The sequence below is a fragment of the Sinocyclocheilus grahami genome, unplaced genomic scaffold (genome assembly GCF_001515645.1).
Source record: "Sinocyclocheilus grahami isolate Dianchi unplaced genomic scaffold, SAMN03320097.WGS_v1.1 scaffold1.1, whole genome shotgun sequence".
NCBI lineage: Eukaryota > Metazoa > Chordata > Actinopteri > Cypriniformes > Cyprinidae > Sinocyclocheilus > Sinocyclocheilus grahami.
In genome coordinates, this window is record NW_015505180.1 from 2,530,508 (window position 1) to 2,554,527 (window position 24,020).

General features: G+C 35.0%; 3 protein-coding genes across 4 annotated transcripts in view; 2 read left to right on the plus strand and 1 right to left on the minus strand.

Moving 5' to 3' along the window:
• LOC107583993 (26S protease regulatory subunit 7-like) overlaps positions 1-3,058 on the plus strand; it is a 3,946-nt gene extending 888 nt beyond the window's left edge. Inside the window, exons 5-12 of the mRNA XM_016270425.1 lie at positions 596-771; positions 1,041-1,113; positions 1,198-1,293; positions 1,402-1,566; positions 1,660-1,747; positions 2,299-2,501; positions 2,609-2,705; positions 2,800-3,058. Of these exons, the coding sequence (XP_016125911.1) occupies positions 596-771; positions 1,041-1,113; positions 1,198-1,293; positions 1,402-1,566; positions 1,660-1,747; positions 2,299-2,501; positions 2,609-2,705; positions 2,800-2,957 (1,056 nt within the window). The 3' untranslated portion in view covers positions 2,958-3,058. The remainder of the gene's footprint in view (positions 1-595; positions 772-1,040; positions 1,114-1,197; positions 1,294-1,401; positions 1,567-1,659; positions 1,748-2,298; positions 2,502-2,608; positions 2,706-2,799) is intronic.
• A 262-nt stretch (positions 3,059-3,320) lies between these two features.
• Positions 3,321-13,769, minus strand: LOC107584078 (prestin). The gene is made up of 15 exons (XM_016270536.1): positions 13,325-13,769; positions 12,196-12,335; positions 11,806-11,916; positions 9,808-9,980; positions 9,056-9,220; positions 8,133-8,285; positions 7,955-8,037; positions 6,659-6,806; positions 5,184-5,297; positions 4,890-4,967; positions 4,567-4,662; positions 4,275-4,381; positions 3,900-3,969; positions 3,604-3,696; positions 3,321-3,455 (listed from the first exon to the last, which is right to left on the minus strand). The coding sequence occupies exons 1-15, from the start codon at positions 13,477-13,479 to the stop codon at positions 3,321-3,323; spliced, it is 1,821 nt and encodes a 606-aa protein (XP_016126022.1). The 5' UTR covers positions 13,480-13,769.
• A 4,563-nt stretch (positions 13,770-18,332) lies between these two features.
• Positions 18,333-23,693, plus strand: LOC107595743 (tetraspanin-33-like). Of its 2 annotated transcripts, XM_016286276.1 has the most exons (8): positions 18,333-18,687; positions 20,639-20,693; positions 21,253-21,380; positions 21,644-21,718; positions 21,957-22,052; positions 22,140-22,268; positions 22,542-22,703; positions 22,855-23,693. In XM_016286276.1, the coding sequence occupies exons 1-8, from the start codon at positions 18,604-18,606 to the stop codon at positions 22,954-22,956; spliced, it is 831 nt and encodes a 276-aa protein (XP_016141762.1). In that variant the 5' UTR covers positions 18,333-18,603; the 3' UTR covers positions 22,957-23,693. The 2 variants fall into 2 exon arrangements, with proteins under 2 accessions (XP_016141762.1, XP_016141841.1); XM_016286355.1 differs by lacking the exon at positions 22,542-22,703 and having other exon boundaries at positions 18,334-18,687.
• The last annotated feature ends 327 nt before the right edge of the window (positions 23,694-24,020 follow it).

Consider the following 24,020-nt stretch of genomic DNA (forward strand, 5'->3'; position numbering starts at 1 on the left):
GCGCTGCTAACACAATGCTCTACCACTGAGCCACAGGAACATTATTATTAACCGCGTTCTGTATCTGTTAACAGGGTTGACAGGAATAAATATCAGATCCATATTCCACTGCCACCCAAAATTGATCCTACTGTGACTATGATGCAGGTACAAAACAGCTTAGGCTGCTTGGGATCATGAACATTAGGCAAGACAAAACTGCAGATATAATTATGCACTGTACATAAATAGGTGGAGGAGAAGCCTGATGTGACCTACAGTGACGTTGGAGGCTGCAAAGAGCAGATCGAGAAGTTGAGAGAAGTGGTTGAGACCCCTCTGCTCCATGTGAGTCATGACTACATCCAAATGTACCTATTAAAAATAAACCGTAGATATTACATGTCTGAAATACTACTTAATTTCGAAAATCAATCTCGATCTTCCTAATTCCAGCCCGAGCGCTTCGTGAACCTGGGTATTGAGCCTCCAAAGGGTGTGCTGCTGTTCGGGCCCCCTGGTACAGGGAAAACCCTGTGTGCACGAGCTGTGGCTAACCGTACTGATGCCTGCTTCATCAGAGTCATCGGATCCGAGCTGGTTCAGAAGTCAGTATCAGCCATTAAAAAAGCTCATATCTATGTTTTTATTTGTTCATAGATGCACCAAGATAATCAACTCCGACTCTGAGGATCCAAAGTACATTATTAATGTGAAACAGTTTGCCAAGTTTGTGGTGGACCTGAGCGATCAGGTCGCTCCAACTGACATTGAGGAAGGAATGAGGGTTGGGTAAGCAGGAAATAATGGATCAGACCTTTCTACTCTATTAAACTTTTCAGCTTGTATCTAAATAATAACAGCTCGTTCTAATAATAATAATTTATGCATTTAGCAGACGCTTTTATCCAAAGCGACTTAGTGCATTAAGGCTATACATTTTTTCCCAGTATATGTGTTCCCTGGGAATTGAACCCACAATCTTTTGCGCTGCTAACACAATGCTCTACCACTGAGCCACAGGAACATTATTATTAACCGCGTTCTGTATCTGTTAACAGGGTTGACAGGAATAAATATCAGATCCATATTCCACTGCCACCCAAAATTGATCCTACTGTGACTATGATGCAGGTACAAAACAGCTTAGGCTGCTTGGGATCATGAACATTAGGCAAGACAAAACTGCAGATATAATTATGCACTGTACATAAATAGGTGGAGGAGAAGCCTGATGTGACCTACAGTGACGTTGGAGGCTGCAAAGAGCAGATCGAGAAGTTGAGAGAAGTGGTTGAGACCCCTCTGCTCCATGTGAGTCATGACTACATCCAAATGTACCTATTAAAAATAAACCGTAGATATTACATGTCTGAAATACTACTTAATTTCGAAAATCAATCTCGATCTTCCTAATTCCAGCCCGAGCGCTTCGTGAACCTGGGTATTGAGCCTCCAAAGGGTGTGCTGCTGTTCGGGCCCCCTGGTACAGGGAAAACCCTGTGTGCACGAGCTGTGGCTAACCGTACTGATGCCTGCTTCATCAGAGTCATCGGATCCGAGCTGGTTCAGAAGTATGTTGGAGAGGTACGTGCCTTTTCTATCAAGCTGTTAAAAAAAATAGGTGATTAAATGCATGAAAAAAATCTGTATAACAACATGTTTTTGTGTCAAATCCAGGGTGCCAGGATGGTCCGTGAACTGTTTGAGATGGCAAGGACCAAGAAAGCCTGTCTGATCTTCTTTGATGAAATTGATGCCATTGGAGGTAAAATTTCCTATTTGCAATAATCTGATACTAGTCATGGTCAGATGATTTCGACTCCTTTTGGCGGTCTCAAACTGTGTGGCTTGTGGTTTTAGGGGCAAAGTAGGACAAAGTAGCGCATTTCTGTGTGAATAGCCCCTTATTATATTTAAAGGGATGGTCAACTCAAAAATGAAAATTCTATAATCATTTACTCACCCTCATATTGTTCCAGATTTGTAACTTATGTTCTTCTGCTGAAAACAAAAAAATATTTTGAAGAATGTTGGTAACCAAACAGTTTTGTTTCGCATTAATATAATTTCTACGGACAGAAACCACAATGGAAGCCAATGGGAACTGGAACTGGTTACCAACATTCTTCAGAATATCTTTTGTTTGTGTTCAGCACAAGAAAGAACTGCATTAAGGTTTGGAACAACGTGAGGGTGAATAAATGGCAGAAGTTTTACTCTCGGTGGGACTGTCCCTTTAAAATGTTAGCTTTTGTTTTGGTCTAAGAGTTTTAATCTTTAAGTCTCCATTATTATGCTTTTGCTGCTCTCCTACAGGTGCTCGTTTTGATGATGGAGCTGGAGGAGATAATGAAGTGCAGAGAACCATGTTGGAGCTGATCAACCAGCTGGATGGATTCGATCCCAGAGGAAACATTAAAGTCCTGATGGCCACCAACAGACCAGACACCCTGGATCCTGCTCTGATGAGACCCGGCCGGCTGGACAGGAAGATTGAGTTCAGCCTGCCTGACTTGGAAGTGAGTGTTAGCGACAATAGTGACAAAATAGCTACCATTTACTGGCTAAAGATAGACTTGGTATAATATCACATTCTAATAGATATTTAAATGTGCTCTGTTTCTAGGGACGTACTCACATCTTCAAGATTCATGCCCGCTCTATGAGTGTGGAAAGAGATATCCGCTTTGAACTTCTTGCACGTCTCTGTCCAAACAGCACAGGTGAGTTCACACAATTGAAATAATATTTGCATAAGCCTAAACATGGAGGCCTTGCAAGCTATAGTTAACATTGCTAACTGTGTTTTTCTCTCAGGTGCTGAGATTCGCAGCGTGTGTACAGAGGCAGGAATGTTTGCCATCAGAGCTCGTAGAAAAATTGCTACAGAGAAAGACTTTCTGGAGGCTGTGAACAAGGTCATCAAATCCTACGCTAAATTCAGCGCCACCCCTCGCTATATGACTTACAACTAAATGGTTTTCCTCTTATGTGCTTTTTCCTCACTTAAATGTTTTCTGCCTGATAATTCAAGGATTCTCATGCGTCTTGTCACTTTTCTTGTGAAATCAATGATTAAATAAAAACCATTTATCCTTAGTACATGTCCTCTTTTTTTTTGCTTATTAAATATTTTCCCTTCAGGTTAGGTATACTCTTATACAATATGTAATAAATTAGTGGTAAATATAGAAAATTATATAAATAGGCACTTTTAAAGAATAAACATTTAATAATTTAGAGTATTGATTTTCATTTATTATACAATAATATCTTAAATACACACCAACATAAAGACAAAATGCACCACATTATATGCAGGAAAAAAAAAAAAAACATCATACCAATAAGACAACTGCATTTTTCTTTACTGCGGAGCAGTGGTTTACAGCCTTCCTCTCCCCGTTGTCTCTTTTCGCATATTTTAGCTGTGATTTCCTGGCAGCTAGCAGTTTTGCAGGGTCAATTCCAGTCTGTAGTCATAAGTAAAATGTACAGAACTTTATGAAGCCTGCTGCTTATGGGAATCTCTCTACACAACGTATGTTTAATAAATACTCAAGAACAGAACCATAAAACACAAAATATTTTAAGATAATAACTTTAAGCATTTGGTCTCACCTTTGCCTTGAGGGCACTGACGTACAGGTCACTGTTTGCAAAGTATATGGAAGTATTGGACTGAAAAATCTTAATCCCTGTGCATTCCTCAGCCTTGAGAAAGAGAACAAACAGCAGATAAGAGGACAAAGACTATGGTCGAAAAAAATCAGGATTAAATCAGGCCTAATTGGATGCCTGTGACTACAAAAAGCTTGTGAACAGCACTTTTGGAATGGAGCAAGCTAATGTTAAGGATCTAGGTTATCAGTGATGATATTACGATGGTTTAATGCATTTTAAAAGAACTGTCTCACCTCTTCATACTCATCCACGTCAAAGTACAGTCCTGTATCTGGGATTTGTCCAAGAAGAGCATTTTTAGGGCTTAAAATAAAACCATAAGATCTGAATTAGACATTTCCTTTGGCAAATACGAAAGTAATAACAAGGTCAAAATAATTCAAAGATGATCCATAATCCAAAAATGCATTGAATAAGAAATATGTATAAAAACAAATATACAATATATTATTTTTCGAATTATATAGTAAAAATACTTTAAAAAAAATAAATAATAAAATTCTGATTAATTTTTTCATGAAATCAAGATTTCATATTCAAAGACAGAAAAAAAACAGGGTTTTCATGCTGAATTTTGTCATCAATTGGCATCAGAGCAGCAAGATTACCACTGTGTTCTGTAAATAACTGTGAGTATGGCAAAGCCCATGGCAACCACCAGACCATAATCCAGACCCAGAAGAACTGATGCGAAAAAGGACACCAGCCAAATTGCCTAAAGAAAACATGTCAGACATTAACAACAACAAAACCAAATTTCACCATGTCCCAAAAAATTAAGTTTGAGTCGAACGTTTAAAAAGAGAAATTCAAAGAAAAGAGATTTAATATTTTTAAAAGATAGTAATTGGTCAAAACAGTATGATGAACACAACCAAATTAAGTGCCTCTGACACTCACCAGTTCAATCTTGCTGGTTCTCCATAATGCAGGAATGTCTTTCATTTGCTTAAACATCCCCAGGAGGTTGACCATGATGATAGCAGCCAACACTGTCTAATGAGAGTACAAAGACGACACTAATAAACACCATCTGATCTCTGACCTTTGTCGTTTTGCACTAAGAATGCTTATGTTCTGCCAAGAGGGCTTGGGGTAGCAAATCAGACTGTTTTTTGTGCTTTCCAAAAAAGACCAAACATTTTAAGTCAATTTCTTTTATTAATTTTTGCACAAAATCAATGAGCTCCATTTTCAAGCGTATCAGATAGCACTTCACTTACTGTAGGTAATGGCTGAAAGACAAATCCAATGGCCACCACCACCAGTAGCACAAGTAGAGACGCCAAGAGTCCTGCAATCTGCAGACCAACATTAACAATTAAATCGAGTCTTTCAGGAGGCACGACTGTCTTATCTTATCTTTATGGTTTTATGGCAGTGATATAGTCACTGAGAATGAGGTTATTATGAAAGGGACACTCCATTTCAGGAAATGTAGTTTTGCTATCACCAACTGCATTCATATGTACATAATGTCACCGATATGGCATCTAACACAAACAAGTCTCACTTACTTCAGTATGTCCTCCAGTGCTCTCCTGTACCAGGCTGCGAGACATTGAGGCGGTAACGGCAAACGTGTGAAAGAATGAACTCATAAAATTACAAAGTCCCAGGGCGATGAGCTCCTACAGTCACATTAAACACAAAATGACTTCATTAGACCATATGCTTATATTTCAGGTTTGTAAAAAATATTAAAATTATTGAATAACTGCTGTGGCTTCAAAAACTTTGGTCCATGCGATTTGTAATCATAATAGCTCACATTGTATAAAGCCTATTTTACATACTGAGCATAATATACACTACCATAAGATTTTTTTTTTCCTGTTAAGAAATTAATACTTTTCATTCAGAAGGATGCATTAAATTGATCAAAAGGGACAGTAAATATATTTCTAATGTTACCAAAAACATATATTTCAAATAAATTGTTCTTTTTAACTTTCTATTCATCAAAGAATTATGAAAAAAATAAAAATATCTGTTTCTATGAAAATAAATTTAATTAAATTAATAATAATAATAATAATAATAAAGTGACAACATTGATGATAAGAAATATTTCCTGAGCACCAAATCAGCATAGAATCATTTCTGAAGGATCTGAATACTGAATTAATGGCTGCTTTACCATCACAGGAATAAATTACATTTTAAAATATATTCAAATAGCAAACAGCTATTCTAAATTGTAATAATATTTCACAATGGTGCTGTTTTTATGGCATTTTTGATCAAATGCAGCCTTATTGAGAATAAAGAGACTTCTTCCAGAAACAAATAAAAAGCTTATAACCCAACTTTTGAATGGTAGTGTACATATAAATATACTGTAGATGCCATTCAGAACATAGCCTGATTTTTTTATATAAACAGTAGTTCAGAAAGTTACTGTCGGCGTGCTCATTGAGGAACTTGGCTCCTCAAACAAAAGTTTGGTCCTAAACAGACAAACTGGTGAGTTACTGAGGTCACAATCCATCTTTATTATTGTAGTTCACTTAAGCATGCCACTTTACATAATGTTGTCCCATATGAACTTTCCCTGCAAATAGTACTACTATAAGTCACTTTGGACAAAAGGATCTACTAAATGGCAAGTAACTAAATAACTGCAGAGTCTGGCTGATTTAGACATTCAGCTGCAACTTAAAGCCATAGAAACCAAAATAAAGGGCAGCCATATAAAACACATGTCCCTGCCTCTAAGAAACACAGATTCAAATCACTTTGACAATGAAGAATGGCACAACTGAATTAGATGCAGTGTAGCATCACATCTATTGTTAGATCACTTCAAACCTAACAAACTTCTTTTTGTGAATTTGTTGCTTGGAAGAAAGATAAAACAATCATATTTTTCAAGTAAATGCCTCTTGGTTTGATATTTTGCCTTATAACGCAATTCATATTACATTTTTAAGTAGGACCAATATACAAGGTGGAACTATGACATTTACAGACATTTTATTTTATTCTCTACCTGATTTCCGTCCACACTGTAGCCATGCTTAAGAGCAAAGATCTTGGCTAATGATATTGCAATCGAGAAGCCAACAACAGCTATAGCGAAGGCATCTGGGAAGAGGCCAGGAAAGACCGAGAAGTCTGGAATCTTGGGTGGCAGCAACCTTAAAACAAAACATTAAGGAAGAAATATTCAAATGTAAACTTTTGTAAAAATGTAAAACCATTTCAGTTTGGTATATACACTACCGCTCAAAAGTTTGGGATCAGTAAGACTTATGTTTTTTTAAAGAAGTCTCTTATGCTCATCAAGGCTGCATTTATTTGATCAAAAATACAGAAAAAAACTGTAATCTCGCAAAATGTTATTACAATATAAAATAATGGTTTCTATTTTAATATCCTTTAAAATATCATTTATTTCTGTGATGCAAAGCTAAATTTCCATCAGCCATTACTCCAGTATAAAGTGTCACGTGATCCTTAAGAATTCATACTAATATGCTGATTTATTATTAGAATTATCAATGTTGGCAACAGTTGTGCTGCCAAATTTTGGAAACTGTGATACTTTTTTCAGGATTCTTTGATGAATAAAAAGTTAAAAAGAACAGCATTTATTCAAAATATTAATTTTTTCTAATAAAATAAATCTTTGCTATCACTTCTTATCAATTTAACACATCCTTGCTGAATATAAGTTAATTTCTTTCAAAAAAAGAATGAATAAAAAGTTAAAAAGAACAGCATTTATTCAAAATATTAATTTTTTCTAATAAAATAAATCTTTGCTATCACTTCTTATCAATTTAACACATCCTTGCTGAATATAAGTTAATTTCTTTCAAAAAAAGAAATACAAATTTACTGACCCCAAACTTTTGAACTGTAGTGTATATTGTTACAAAAGATTTCTATTTTAAATAAATGCTCCTCTTTTTAACTTTTAATTCATCAAAGAATCCTGAAAAAAAAGTATCACAGGTTCCAAAGAAATATTAAGCAGCACAACAGTTTCCAGCACAGATAATAAATCAGCATATTAGAATGATTTCTGAAGGATCGTGTGACACTGAAGACTGAAGTAATGATGCTGAAAATTCAGCTTTGCATCACAGGAATATATTAGATTTTAATGTATATTAAAATAGAAAAACATTATAATAATATTTCACAATATTAAATTTTTCCGGTATTTTTGATCAAATAAATGCAGCCTTTATGAGCATTAGAAACTCCTGTAAAAAACATTAAAAATCGTTCTTATCCCAAACTTTTAACCGGTAGTGTATATACATTTGCATGATCTTACCCAGTGGGAATTTTACCCACAACTTCGACTCCATAGTTTTCAGACATAACCATCCCATATGAGATTCCAGTGGACACAATTACCTTCAAAAGAACAAGAACATCAGGCATTTACTCAAAGGGATTTTGAGTGCATGTGTGAGCACAACGTTTCATAGGAAGGGCGTTTAAAGATTTACCACTATAATTTCTCCAGGGATGGGGATAGGTAGCTTCTTTTTGAAGCGTTCGTTGAGATCTTTGATGAAGTACAGGAACACTGTACACACCAGTCCAATAATTAGTGTGACAACATTAGTGCTTGCAATGTTCCTGAAGACAGCATCAAGACTCTGGGGAAAAACAAAATGAACAGAACATAAAGCTATACAATATCACAGTATAGAGCGGGGGTCGGCAACCTATGGCACGCGAGCAATAGGGAAAGCTGCATACTGACATAGATTTTGAAGAATGTAGTAATCATTCCTCATAGTCACACAGCCTGTTAGGAGCTATAAATACTATTAAAGTGTGAGAAATAACCTGCGCTGGTCTACAGATGCACGTGGGTCCGGGCAAACTATTCACACATCTGCTGTGCATTCGAGGCGCTTCAGATCAATGCTAATGTTATTTTAGTACTATTTATATACTATTACAGTATTTATTAATATACATATTTATAGGATAATTTATATTTTACATTATCATTTGTGAATTTTCAGTGTTTTTATTATATTTTTTTATATTTGTTTTAGTAATTTTTTTGTAATGTAGTAATTTTAGCACTTCAACTTAAATATTTTATTTCAGTTAGTTGCCATGCCATACAAACATTTGTAATTTTCGTTCAAGTGTTTAAAGCCATTTAGTCATTTTAAGTTTTTTTTATCTAATATTTACATTTTATTTAAATTAAGGAAAATTACTCCTAGTTAAAAACAAAAACTGGACTTCAAAAGACCTTTATTCATTCATGATTTAATTAAGACCTTAAACACCAATGAGAAAAAGTGAGTAAGTGTTCATGAAGTAATGTGAAACATGTTTATAGATGCAACAGTGTCACATATCGACAAAAAAACACCCTAAGGTTTCCTCAGGGTCAAAGGTTACTCACATACACTACAGAGAGAGGCCCATTGAAGCGTGCAGTGTGCACTCCCAGCAGGTACTTGATCTGCGACACTGAGACGTGCACAGCGGCAGCCGTGGTGAAACCTCGCACCAGCGGCTCAGTCAGGTAAATCGCCAGGAAGCCGAATCTCAGCAGACCCAGAACAAACTATAGGAGATCAGAACATAATTATGTTCCCAAACATCAATCTGAGAGTACTTCGGGCTACAGCAACTTGAGGAGAATCACATGAAGTCATCAGCTTGAGCAGGTTTACAGTTTTCCATGAAAGGTGTCTATTATATACACTGTGTAGGCCTGCATGTCTGTAATGTATACTCTCAACCTGTTTTAATAGGTTTATGGTAACATTACACTGCACTTCTTTCTCATAAAATGTGTTTCAGTATAAAGCTGGCCATTTTAACTGACAATATGAGCTGAATGACTGAGAACAAGAGAATACTCTTGCACAAGAGTGTTTTTCAGATGGTTTATCTACAAAAGATGGGGGTGATCACAAAAATGCAATGCATCATACACCTATGTTGCAGGAATTAACTTGTATTCCAACCACAGATACTGGAGAATGCACTAGCCTTGATCTACTACAGTTCTAACGTGGCAAACAATGACAAGTAAAGATGAATACATCATATGAAGGGAGAAATAATTAACCAATTCTGTCTTTGATATCAGAAATTATAGAATATTTTGATGTTCAAAACTGTGGGTAAGACCAGATAGCAGCCTACCTGTATGATTCCTACTAGGGTTGTCAAAGCTACAACCACCTCCACTCTTCTGGCATCACGAGCCTCAAAATCCACAATCTGTGATGCATTGGTCCCATTGACTGCAAACATGGAGTCCGGAGCCTCCCTTACAGCAACCCCGCCAATCATCAGACTGATTACTGCAAAAGTACCTAAAAAATAATAAATAAATACATACGATAAAACTTAAGTGTCTAAAAAACACTTAAGGAAACTGTGCTTAAGTTAAGTATGGATCACAAATTATCTTTGTGATTATTTACTATGTTATAAGCTGTCTTACCGGACATATATACACACATATACATATATACAGTGGGGAAAAAAAGTATTTAGTCAGCCACCAATTGTGCAAGTTCTCCCACTTAAAAAGATGAGAGAGGCCTGTAATTTTCATCATAGGTATACCTCAACTATGAGAGACAAAATGAGGGGAAAAAATCCAGAAAATCACATTGTAGGATTCACACACACACACACACACACAAATACTGTCTTTTATTTTTTACAACAACTATTGTTTTATCATTTAAAATCTTCTTTGTGAAACGCTATGCTTTAAAAGTGTGATTGGGCTATATTATATTATAATAAATGCAACAAAATATTATCTGCATTTATGTCTAATATCATAATATAACAATCAAAATAATATTTTTTGCAACTTAAAATATTGTAATCTGCATTTACATCTATTATTATTGATAACTTTTACAGCAGAATAATAATAATTATTATTATTATTATTATTATATCTTCAAGCAACAATTACTGGTGTTCAACCACTTTAAGGCCTTTAAGTGTATGCGTAAAAAGATACATTATTTAGCAAGCCTGTTACCACCCAAATCAGTGATGAAAAATAAAAATTTTAACCATTTTTTCAGTACACATTGTTCAGTGGTTGAGTGTTGTTGTCACAGGAACAGGAACTCCTTTATCATGCGAGCATATGTCTCAGTGCATTTATGTAAGTGAGCTCTGCCTTGGCTCTTCATCTAGACAAATGCCTCTGCAACTAGGTCTGTTTTACATTGCCATTACACCTCAGAGGGACAGAGCGCAAGTGTTGTTTAAACAGGAGGCTGCAGGTCTCTGTGCAGCAGAACCCTGCCAAATGTTTGGACCAGTACCAATTCTCTCGCTCTCTCAAGAGTAGCCACAGGGGCAGAGAAAACAAGATACTGAAGCAACAACTCTGGTTTGGGTAACCTTTTGACTTTTGAACCTTTGATCTATGTTCTTGGTGGTGTTTCTAATATCCAGCAGAGATTTCTGAGGATTTCAAGATCCCCACATTAAAAAGGAGAAAAACAACACTTCAGGACATCTACACACCCATAAAACAGTGCGATGATGTCTGCACCAGCACTAATAAGGTTCTTAGAAACGCCACTTTTATTTCCTGCTTACGAAAGTCATTGCAAACAGAGCAGACTTTCTGATGAGACTTTGCCACAGGAATTCAGGAAGTGCTGCGAAAAGCAAACTAAGGATTTTAAATCTTATCAAATTGAACTACACATGTTTAGTCTGCCAGTAAGGCTTTGATGATCAACACTGACTTAGCAAAACTGTACAGAGGAATGTCACATGTCAGCTAGTCATTTGGGAAAAAAACAAAGGCCCACATTGCAGCTTATTCCGAGCCCATATGACCAGCAAGTGAAGCAACCAACCGCAGTTTGATTTAATGTGATCTGTGGGGTGGGGTTTATCTAAAAAAATATATATAACAATAATAGACAGGTGTTAAAATTTTTTATATATTTTTTTTTAAATTACTGCATGACTTCACATAGTCCCGCTGCATGAAGTCATTGTGTAGTGTCAACCAATCAGATTACAACTTCCCAGACCAAGGAAGTACTTTCAAATTATGTGAGCAATATGCACCAGACGGTCAACAAACCAACTGTGGGTGGCCCATCACATGCATGTTATTAAAAGCCTGACACACACGCAAATGAGTCTTACCTATTGATATATGTTTGGAGGTACCAAAGAATGTGTATAATAGCACAGGATAAAACGATGAATATAAACCAAACACTGGAGGAACAGCTGCCAGCATCGCATAAGCAAGACCTGTTGAATGTGACAAATCAAGAAAAAGAGAAATTATCAAATGAATATGGCCATTGATAAATTAATAAACAAACAACAACATTATTAATACTACTAATATGGTTACATTTATTTGCTATATTTATAATAATTATTATTACTATTAAAATAAACAACACTTTCTCGCCTGCATACTTCAAAATTACTACTTGCCTACTATTAAACATATACATTTAATATGATTTTAATATAATATATATATTTTTTAAATATATTAACCAGTTGTCAATCAAATCTGACCTTGAGGTAGCTGCATTACTCCTGTGCTGATGCCAGAAACGATGTCTCCGAACAGGTATTGCTTTAGTGGATATGATGGCAGCCATGTTAAAATGGGAAGAAAACCAAACACAACAGATTTGGCTTTCTCAGATGAACACCTGAAAAATAAGACAGAGATGACTATTTGCATGAATATTTCATTCCTCTTCACTGTAGTTTTAAAATTGTATGTGTGTGATTATAACGTGCAAATAAAAATTCTGCAAACAACATTTAAAAGACATTTCAATCAGACGTTACACACCGTGATGCACCATATTTGAATAGAAGTGAACAAGACGTAAAAGCAGAGGAGAAGATTATCAGTTAATGACCACTTAAATTATAGTCCGCCTTTGTCCATTAAAAGAAACTGAATCATCAATTTATCCAGCTCAGACTGGGATAGGCAGGTTTAACAAATGTAATGTCACTATACTGTTGTGTAATACTAGTACTCCTGCAATATTATATTGAGGAAATGATAAAATAATAAGACTATCATAAATGACAAATGGTTGTTTACTTAGTCAAATAGTTGCGTTATCAGTCCAAGCTGATTTTCTCAAGTTCAGATAACACTCGATCCTGATAAAATTATTATAGTTCAAAATTACAGTCCCAATAATGTGAAATAGAACAACTGAAACCAGTTTATATATTTAGTGGGGTCCAAAAATCTGATACCACTAGTACTTGTATTTAGCCTTTTTTTTTTTTTTTCATTACTACTTATATTATCAGAATAACAATTTGAACTAAAAAAAAAAAGATCACGAATGTCAGAATGTATTTGGTTTGTCTCTCTATTGTTTTTACAACAACAACACTCAAACTGCATGAACTTCACAAGAGTAAAAGCTGATGATAATGCCCACAGGCATGATTTGAGAATGATCACCTTGTGCTTCACTGAAAGAACATCTTATCTGTACAAAAGAGTCGCATGATCAATGTCACAAATATGCTTGTATGATTTGTGCCCTATAATTCAGTACAGAATATTTCTCAATACAATCACAGACTTTTGGACTCTACTGTAGCTCAGAAAAAAAAACAGACCTATCATCAATAACAAAGAAAGAGGAATTTATTTAAATAGTCCTACCGGAGATGTTCAGCTATTCTCTGTTGAAAGGACTTGGGTGTCCTCTTCTTCCTATGCAGAAGCTCGGAGTCAATATAGCCTTCATTGAGCACAGGGCGTTCCACGTGGTACATCAGTGTAGCGGACAGTTCCTCACTAGCAGTTACGTGCTCCATAGCAGCAGTGGAAACACAGGCATGTCAGGCTATGATGACCTTGTGAATGCAATCGTGCTCTCGCTTTACTTCCTCTTCCTATTTTCAATTAATGGTGGAAAGAAAGGTCTCTGTGACGAAAGAAAAGTTAAGAATCAACTTCAAACAATCACAAACAATGCTGATTTAATTCAATCATGATCAGCTATTAAGTAACAAACATTTTACGTCACACTGACAAACCCCTTGGTTTTATTTGGAGACATGCAGTGGTCAAACTCAGCTGGTATATAATTACATGCCCTCAAAATAATCTATCATGATTTATCTACCAATCATGCAATGACATACTGGCTACTTAACATACTTAAACACAGCATCAAGAGCAAGCACACACTAAAAAAAAACAGCCTGCAAACCTATAAAATAACCTGAAAAAAAAATAATAAGCCCACTACAGCTGCGTCATCAGCTGCGCTGATAAGAAGAGCGCTACGTACCTCATGCGTCACTACTGACGCCAGAAGAGCAACATGGGAACTGTAGTTCTTTACTAACTCAACCGTATCAGATAACGGAGATAAATACTCTACACAACACATGATATCCGGTTGATTTAAGAGATATTGTTAAACGCGTAATTAAAGTTTGGTAAGTAATTATGATTAGAGCAAAACAGCGTATTTTATACAAAATAAATTACTTTCCCTAATATAACAATGCAAGGTCGCAAGTGCAATGTAATCGCGCCATCCTGTGTCAAAACTATGCAACAACAAGTTCATACCAAGGTATTATATGTGTATTTTGACCTGCCGTAGCTGGTTTAAGCTAGTTATATATATATATATATATAATACACACCAAATATCTAAAAAAAATATATATATATAAGTATTTTATTTAAAAAAAAATTAAGGTGTTTTAAAATGAACATTTAAAATGCTTCAAATGGCTTAGCACCTCACACTATAGCCTACAATTAAAAAATCTAGTTAAATAAGCTAATAGACTTGACAGAGGCCAGGTCGCATCGACAAGAAAAACAGGAAAGGAGAGGAAAGCACATTAAATTGAAAGGATTTCAGTAAAAATCTGATTTCTACTGTATCTTAAATCACAATGTATCCTGAAATAATGTCATGACTAATGAAGCCTTTTTTCAGTCATACTAGTTTAGGATGAACGTATTGCTTATTTTAAGTTATATACAACATCATCCTCATCCTCATCATCATAAAGATGATTACACTGTCGTCACCCTAGCAGCCTTCAGGCCAGGGTAGCCTAGAGCTTTAAACAGTCAGAATCATGTGACACTTTTAAAAGTAGAAATATTATAACTTTCTTACCTGCAGAGAAAATGTCAAGGTTTAAAAACCCAATATCAGCATTTAGTCTGCAGTCTTTACAGCTATCGCATTGCTCTGGCACATAAAACAAGAAAACAGAAATAAAACAGTGGTGCACTGAAAGTCTTCAGTGACAAATGACACGTCAGTTACTCACACAGACTGCACATCCTGGAGTTTTAAAATGCTTTTTAATGGTTAGCTGTATAAGCCCATTGAATTTATTGCACAGAAATATGGCACTGCAATACTGATCATGTATTGTGTAATCATTGTGCAGGGAGGATGCCATGCCATAAACCTTGCTCTGTCTCCTTTCAACTCCTAAAATACATTATTTGTACATGCATTTCGATTAGCAGAACTGTGACATCACTCATTAAAAAAAAAGAAAACTTTTTTTTTAAATGTAGTGTTCCTCAGTGAACAGTTTTTAAAAGAACCATTTGTTCTAAGTGTAAATAACATTTTAATAATCTGAACCGTTTGTCATTATAAAAATGCTCGTATGCAATGCAAAGGTTCTATAGATGTTAAAGGTTCTTCATGGAGCCACAGATGCCGGTGTTCATTTTAAAGAGTATAGGTGGGTTGTAAGGGCAGGGGCGGCGTTTCCGTATGTCAGACTAGCCCAGTCAGGTGTGCCGTGGAAAAGCCCAACTCTCTATTATATTTCGTTATTATTGTTTTAAATCACTGCTATTGGTCTTCCTTATGTCTGTTTGAGGGTTTTACAAATATTTAACCAATGAAACGCATTCAAAAGAGTTTGACACTAAACTTTTTAACGCTATGGATCCTCAAACTGTCAGCAAAACCTCTTAACTTCACCCTGCTTCCATTCAGAACAAAGCGCGCAGCCTGGAGACAGATCTCGGCTTGTTCGCAATGCAAGGGTAAATAATAAATTATGTTTGAATAAGTACAGCGTTTTCTTTACTAAAACACTATGTCTATAAAGGCTCATGTTTTTATTGTGTGTGTTTGAAGAGCGGAGAATAGCTTTTGCCGTCTAGTTGTAACCAATAGGCTACTTTTGTAGGCTACGTTTTAAATATCCTGTGCATAAAGCGCTTCATCGTCTATCATGAGATTTTGGCCACGTGTATTAAACGACATGAAAAAACTAAGCGCCCATATAGCTTCAATAAATGTTATAACCTGTACGTTTATGAAAGCATAATGTGATGCACTTGCTGCCTCAGATGCGGCCGTTATAATGAGACAAAACACAGATCTCATGTGTTTCGCTGGTCAAAAACCTTGTTAACTCTATTTGAGCTTGATTTTCATAAAATGTCAAGTGCAGGTGTCTGATAAATCCACATACCAACTCTGACGACCCAGTGTTTAATTATTCTTATATATACAGTGGTGTGAAAAAGTGTTGGCCCCCTTCCTGATTTCTGATTTTTTTGCATGTTTGTCACACTTTAATGTTTCAGATCATCAAACAAATGTAAATATTAGTCAAAGATAACACAAGTAAACACAACATGCAGTTTTTAAATGAAGGTTTTTATTATTAAGGGGAAACAAAATCCAAAACTACATGGCCCTGTGTGAAGACGTGTTTGCCCCCCTGTTAAAACTGTGGTTTATCACACCTGAGTTCAATTTCTCTAGCCACACCCAGGCCTGATTACTGCCACACCTGTTCACAATCAAGAAATCTCTTAAATAGGACCTGCCTGACAAAGTGAAGTAGACGATGTTTTTACTAAAATATTTGAGCTCAAGTAAATTAGAAGCGTGCAGGCGGGCACTAGGATTAGTATCTGGAGCTGGTGTGGAAAAGGAAGTTTCTACTGAGGTGGGCAGAGAAGTTGATCTGAAACATTAAAGTGTGACAAACATGCAAAAAAATAAGAAATCAGGAAGGGGGTCAACACTTTTTCACACCACTGTGTGTATGTGTATATATATATATATATATATATATATAAAAAGCTTTTTCCTTTTCTATTTGTTTTATATTTCAGTGCTTAGTAATGTGCACTAAGCTTTGTTTGTTGGATGTTTGCTTTAAGTGATAGGCCAGGTAAGTGAAATTATATTATCTTGCTGTATGTGTCGTTTTCTGACTAAAAGCAAACAAAAAGCCATTTTAAAGTGGTTAAATAATAATAATAATCGTCAGGGATCCCCAGACCAATACAATTAGTGTGCCTCCTCTATTTTAAAACCCACGAGCCGCCACTGTTAGGGGTCTCCAGGAGGGGTCAGCACCTCAATATAAATTTAATATGAGGCTAACTAGTTCATCATGTGTGTGTATATACAGTGAACATATATTTATAGAATACTACAGAGTTGTATGTTTTGCTAGGTCGCACCTTACAGAATATTCAAAGGCTCTCACAGGTGACTCGCATAGAGGAATAGAAGAAAGGAAACGCCCACTTGTATGGCAAGCCGTTTTGACTTTTATTCATTCTCAGGATTTGAATTCTTGATATCAACAATTCAATTTTCACTAGTTAAAATGTTCATTCTTGATATCAGGAATTAGATTTCTACTAGTAACAAATGCTATTTTTGATATCAGCAACTACATTTCCACTAGTAACAATGTTAATTCTTGATATCAACAATTACTTTTCAACTAGTAAAAACTATAATTCTTGATATCTGTAATTGTATTTTCACTAGTTAAATGTCACCATAGGCTGCCATTCAAAATCAATTGTTGATATCAAGAACTGATTTCTTACTAGTTGAAATTCCAATTTCACATATCAGAAATACAATTCTTACTAGTAAAAACCTTTATTTTAGATATCAGTAATCACATGGTTACTAGTACGGATGTCTCTTCTTGATATCAACAATTTAATTGTCACTAGTGACAATTAAATATTTGATATCAAGAAGAAACATCCGTACTAGTAACCATGTGATTACTGATATCAAAAATAAAGGTTTTTACTAGTAAGAATTGTATTTCATTCTTGATATCAGGAATTAGATTTCTACTAGTAACAAATGCTATTTTTGATATCAGAAATTACCCTTCCAATTGTTGATATTAGAAATACATTTCCAGATATCAGAAATTAACATTGTCACTAGTGACAATTAAATAGTTGATATCAAGAAGAAACATCCTTACTAGTAACCATCTGATTACTGATATCAAAAATAAAGGTTTTTACTAGTAAGAATTGTATTTCTGATATGTGAAATTGGAGTTTCAACTAGTAAGAAATGAATTCTTGATATCAACAATTGATTTTGAATGGCAGCCTATGGTGACATTTAACTAGTGAAAATACAATTACAGATATCAAGAATTATAGTTTTTACTAGTTGAAAAGTAATTGTTGATATCAAGAATTAACATTGTTACTAGTGGAAATGTAGTTGCTGATATCAAAAATAGCAATTGTTACTAGTAGAAATCTAATTCCTGATATCAAGAATTAACATTTTAACTAGTGAAAATGTAATTGTTGATATCAAGAACTCATATCCTGAGAATGAATAAAAGTCAAAAGGGCTTGCCATACACTTGTGCTCCTGGCGCACATGCGAGGGGTGTTCGGCTTTCTCCGAGCTCATTGACTGCTAAATCAGGAAATGCCTTTTAAGACAACAAGCCCAGATTCAATGCGATCGATGCGTTCTTTTGATTTTAGTCGCCAGCGGGTGTTTAATAATCATCGAGAGACTTGACGAGTCGTTTTAGAAAGAGCCGAGCGAATGATTTGATTCTGCAGAATGAACATCAAGACAGATCAAGTTAGGTGAACGCTGAAGGTTTGTAGGTGAGAGACATCACACACCTTTGATCATGCCAAGAACGAAAAGCGACGAGTTCACTTTCGTCAGTCCAGCTGTGAAATATTTACTTTTTTTCTTCAACATGATATTTTGGGTAAGTGTTGCTCATTCTATTATTTTATATTATACATTTAATAAACATTAAAACATATTAAATTTTTTGTGTTTTTCAAATATAACTTATATATATAAACTTGATATATTAGACACAAATGATAAATAATAATTTTTAACACTTTTTAAATATGCACACTATATATTCTATTACATTATCCACAGAAAATATAAATAATTATTTGTATATGAGTTTTTATATATATAAGAACAAATAAATGAAATGCTGTTTATGTAGAGTTGTTTTTGTCTCCTCTTCACATGATGTAGTTTAATGATTACCGTTTTACCAGATGACTTTTGAAACTCCTACTTTTTAATGCAAAACCACGAAGCAAGCTTTGCATAGATACAAACAGAATGAATGTACTTGGTTGTCTTCCAGACTGAATGATGGTCAAATGAGTCTAACAGTGTTTTAAAAGCAACTTGACCTGTATTCATAAAGACTGACGTGCTTTCGTGGAGTTTAGTATGAACAAACACTGAAAACATCACCCATGGGCATGTCTCAACACCAATGTGTATTACTGCACCACCGGCTATTCTCAGAATACCTTGAAAAACACAGAACAGTTCGTGACACACAGTACAGGAGCCTAACCTGTTTGATCTTGACTTGATATAATGAGAAACACTTGAGGAACTTCCTGCATTTCACCACAATAAATTGGGCCTGCTGTGTGATAAGATCTTGCTAGAATAATAATGAGTTCATATTAGACCTCATCAACAAAACCCTCTTTTGTGAAGTTCTTGATACTGCCAGTTTACGTTCCCAAACTTTTTTAAACTTGTGGCTGTTGCTAAGCAGCGGGTCTCATTGATTCATATGCTGATAGAGCGATGCAGGGTGTTTGGATGATTGGGGGCCCCATGCTTTCTTTTATTTGTTGCCCTGTAGCATTTACTGAATAATAGACCTAAATGAATAACGCCTCTTCAGAGGGAGAATCAGACACCCAAAATATTTAAAACAGGCTTTGATGCTTCAGTTGTTTTGCAGAAAGGCATTAAAATTACTATGAACTTTCTAACAACTCATATGGACACCATGAGTTGATTTAAGTTAAGGTCTGTTGCACATGCAAATACCTAAGGAGATTTCATGCTGAAAGCCTCAAGAACAACTTACTATAGTTTTTACTATAATGCAGTGTAATACTGAGCATTTGACTACTGGGTCTCAATGCACTGTACAAAAAGGCACCAAATCATCTTTTTTCAGTGTGTTGATGCACATCTGCACTCCTTTTAGTGGTACAAAGCTATATAGAACAGCAATTCACCTTTGTGAAACTGAAAAGTAATGCAGTATTGTAGTCATTTGAATACAGGAAATGTTCAAACATATGCAAACTTGCAACTTAGATCAGCGCACAGGAGAGATTGTTTCCTTCCTCTTATAGTGTATAGGACAGTTTGGTTTCAGAATTATTAATGATGAAAAAAAACGATGTGGAGTTTCGTAGTAATCTGATAGCTGTATCAGTGAAAGGGGGCTACATTGTGTCAGACAACTGGGACTTTTTGTTGTGTGCGAAACAGAAAGTGAATGAACCTTAAAGCTTCGCTTCTTTTTATAGAGTTTCCTATACTCTGTTCTTCTCATGAACTTTCACAAATACTGATGCTGTATATAGTGTAAGTACATACAAACTTGGCCTTGGTCAGGTTTTTTCACAATACAGTTTGAGGTGAGCAACAGGCCACTCACTAAACGGTGACCTTAAACTTGACAATAAGAGTATTTACTTTACTTATTCAAGCCATTTACACACTCAAGTCCTTTTTTATTTAGGAAAACTTATGAAAACTAATGTGTTCCTGCCACACCCTGAAGAGGAATGATAATGGCATTAGAATCATCCTGTGTTTTTGTACAACATCTGTTTTAACATAAAGACTCACAGCTTATCTTTGTGTTATAGGTAATCGCACTGATCCTCATATCTATTGGAGTTTATTCCAGGATAGTTAAACACGGTAAGTGTGTACTACTGGACAGCAGAACAGAGTTTATATCCTCAGATATCTGTATTTGTGTAGCTTTCTTCCCAGATGTTGAAGCTACTTTATATGGTGATGCTGCTAACATATGCAGTTTTTCCACAACAAAGCGTAAAAGCGGCAAGTAAGCTACAGAAAATGAGCTTATAAATGTTATATCACAGACTAACTTCATCTAATGAATATAAAAGCAAAGATTTTGTAGCTTGCTTCAAGTTGTAGCCATATCATGAAAGATATTCACAAAAAAAGGTTCAGGAAGTCTGATATGGCAGTCACCTGGGACTCATACTGACACCTAGTGGTTGTAAAGGAGCATTGTGTAAAAGCAGTAGTTTTCAGTAACCAGTGCTTTTGTAGAAAATCGGCCATTAATAATTTAATTCACAGTGTCCATTAATATAGGGGTTACAGAGATAAAGTGAATCTTTTATAGATCCAATTGTGTATATACTGTGTTATAGATAACGTTTATCTATCCATAGTGCCACAAAAACTGTCCATCTATCTGATATGTCTCTGTTTTACTCTACAGAGACAGCGCTGGCCTGTCTGACGGTGGATCCTGCTCTGTTATTGATGATAGTGGGCATTCTCATTTTCTTCATCACGTTCTGCGGCTGTGTGGGTTCTCTGAGGGAGAACATATGCTTACTGCAGACAGTAAGTCAGTAATAAAGCCAGCTGCCTGATCAGAATTGTTACGTCGGGACAAGACCGTTCCAGATTATATGTATAATTTGTGTTTTTGAATCCGCAAAGTATCTAGAACGTGCCCGATATTACAGTCTTGGTACAATTTTAGTCAGGACTGAAATCACTCTTAGTGGAGATAAAACTACAAACAACATCAAACAAGGTGCATTTTACATAGAAAATGTGAAGTACAAGGCAAATCCTAATAGCAACCTTTAATTCCCTTGCAGTTCTGCATCGTCTTGAGTATCATCTTTCTGCTGCAGCTAGTGGCTGGTGTTCTGGGTTTTTTCTTCTCAGACAAGGTAAAAATCATCATGAATCAGATTAGTATGCTAATGCCTATATGCTACAAGCCAGATTATATCCATTTTGTAGAGCTAATGTGAACTTGGGTTGTATTTACTCAAGTAGCCAACGCTAATTTAACTCTTTAATTTGTTTGATTTACCTTTAATTAGTCAGATTATAGTATTTTAGTGCACTATTAAATCCTGACTATTCTAATAATCCAACATTTTAAATAAAATGTATCCCCTACAGGCACGTGGCAAAGTAACAGAAATGGTTGACAGCGCCATCAAGAATTACAGGGATGATATAGATCTTCAGAACCTCATTGACTATGGGCAAAAACAGGTCAGGGTTACATATACATACATGTATAATACATCATAATAGTCTGTAGTAGTTGATAATGATGTCTTGGCTTTATGATATGATCAGTTTAACTGCTGTGGGGGGATCTCTTACTTGGATTGGTCTCAGAACATGTACTTCAATTGTTCAAACGAGAACCCAAGCAGAGAGCGCTGTTCTGTGCCCTTCTCCTGCTGCCTGATCTCCAAAGAGGAGGTGAGAAAAGGCTCCAAAAAGGATGTTTGCACTATGAATTAAAATTTTTATTATGTATGTAATATATTTAACTATATGAAAATGTAATTTAATTATTAAGTAAATAAATAAATTAAATATAATATTTTATTATAATGTTATAAATTAATTATTAATATGTTAAATCTAATTTAAATCTAAATCTAATAATGCTGTAATATATTATACATATATTATTAATGTATTAAATGTCCCTTCCCCTAATACCACTTTGCCTTTTTTCTGTTTTGTCAGACTGTTATAAATACCATGTGTGGTCATGGGGTGCAGCTGCTGGAATATCTCGCAGCTGGTGCCTACATTAACACCAATGGCTGCATTGATAAAGTGGTGAACTGGGTCCACAGTAACCTGTTTCTGTTGGGAGGCATCGCACTGGGCCTGGCCATCCCACAGGTACCTCTTGACATGGAATAAGCAGGCAATCTGCTTAAAATGAGAAATTACACAAATTATCTAAATAATATAAAAGGTCATTGTGGGTCACTTTAAGCATCTAAATTTAGATTTAGTTTGAACTGACAGTTTGATCTCTTCTCTTTTTCAGTTGGTTGGGATCCTTCTTTCTCAGATCCTTATTAATCAAATCCAGGATCAGATTAAACTACAGAATTACAACAAACAACATCGCTCAGACCCCTGGAGCTGAAACTCAAAACGGTTGTATAAAAAGCTTGGGAACTCGTTGCTGCCTGAAGTGACTGACATGGACTGGATTCTGAATAAGGAGAACTGGGCTTAAGAACAGGCAACCAAGACACATTTGTCATATGTAAGGTCATTTATGTATGATATTTTAGAAACCAGAATATTTGTAGGTATAGTGTGAGACAAACTGAAGATCAAGAGGTCAATAAAACAATTTTGGGATATTTTATGAGCACAAAATGTTTTTTTAAGGAGTGTGATCTTAGTAAAGGATGGTTCAAACTAGTTTAATGTGATATTTATTGATTTCCAGTATGGACATTTTTAAAAACAAACGTTGTGTTGGTAGATATTATAAACATCTGAGATTAAATAGAAATGAAAATATTTTTATTCACCATGTATTTTGCCTAAAAAATTCACTTTAACATGTCTAAACAGTCATATGTGCTTCTTAATTTCCATATTATTTCATATCATATTATTTTTTAAGTATTATTTCAAAGAATATATTTTTAAGAAGCACAAAACATTTAAAGAGCATTGGTTTTATTACAACATAACTCACTCCATGGCATTTGGCTGTATTTTTTCTGGAATGACTCCCCCATCAACAAAATCTGCTTATAGTCTGTGCTTGAGTTGGCCAGAGATTCAAGTGTTTACTTCGCTGTTTATACTCAGACAGTGGTGAGTGTCCTCCTTCCGTTTGGACAATGTTCATTAAGTGGATCTCAATGGATACAAACAAAAATAAATTTTACTGTTTCTGTTGTGTTTTATTCATCCCTTTTTATTAAAAAGGTAAATATAAATAAAAAATATTTTTTAAATATAAATATTTATCACTCTCATTATTATTAATATTAATGAATATTTATCTTTTATTTGAACAAAAAAATATATATTTTTATAATTAATCATTTTTTATATTTTATTTTTACAGAAGGAAACTAGTTTTCTGTTTTAATATTATTGTTATTACAAAAAAAATATTATAACAGAAGAAAACTTTTTAGTTGTTGTTATTATTATTATGGTATTATACAGATGCAAATACACAAA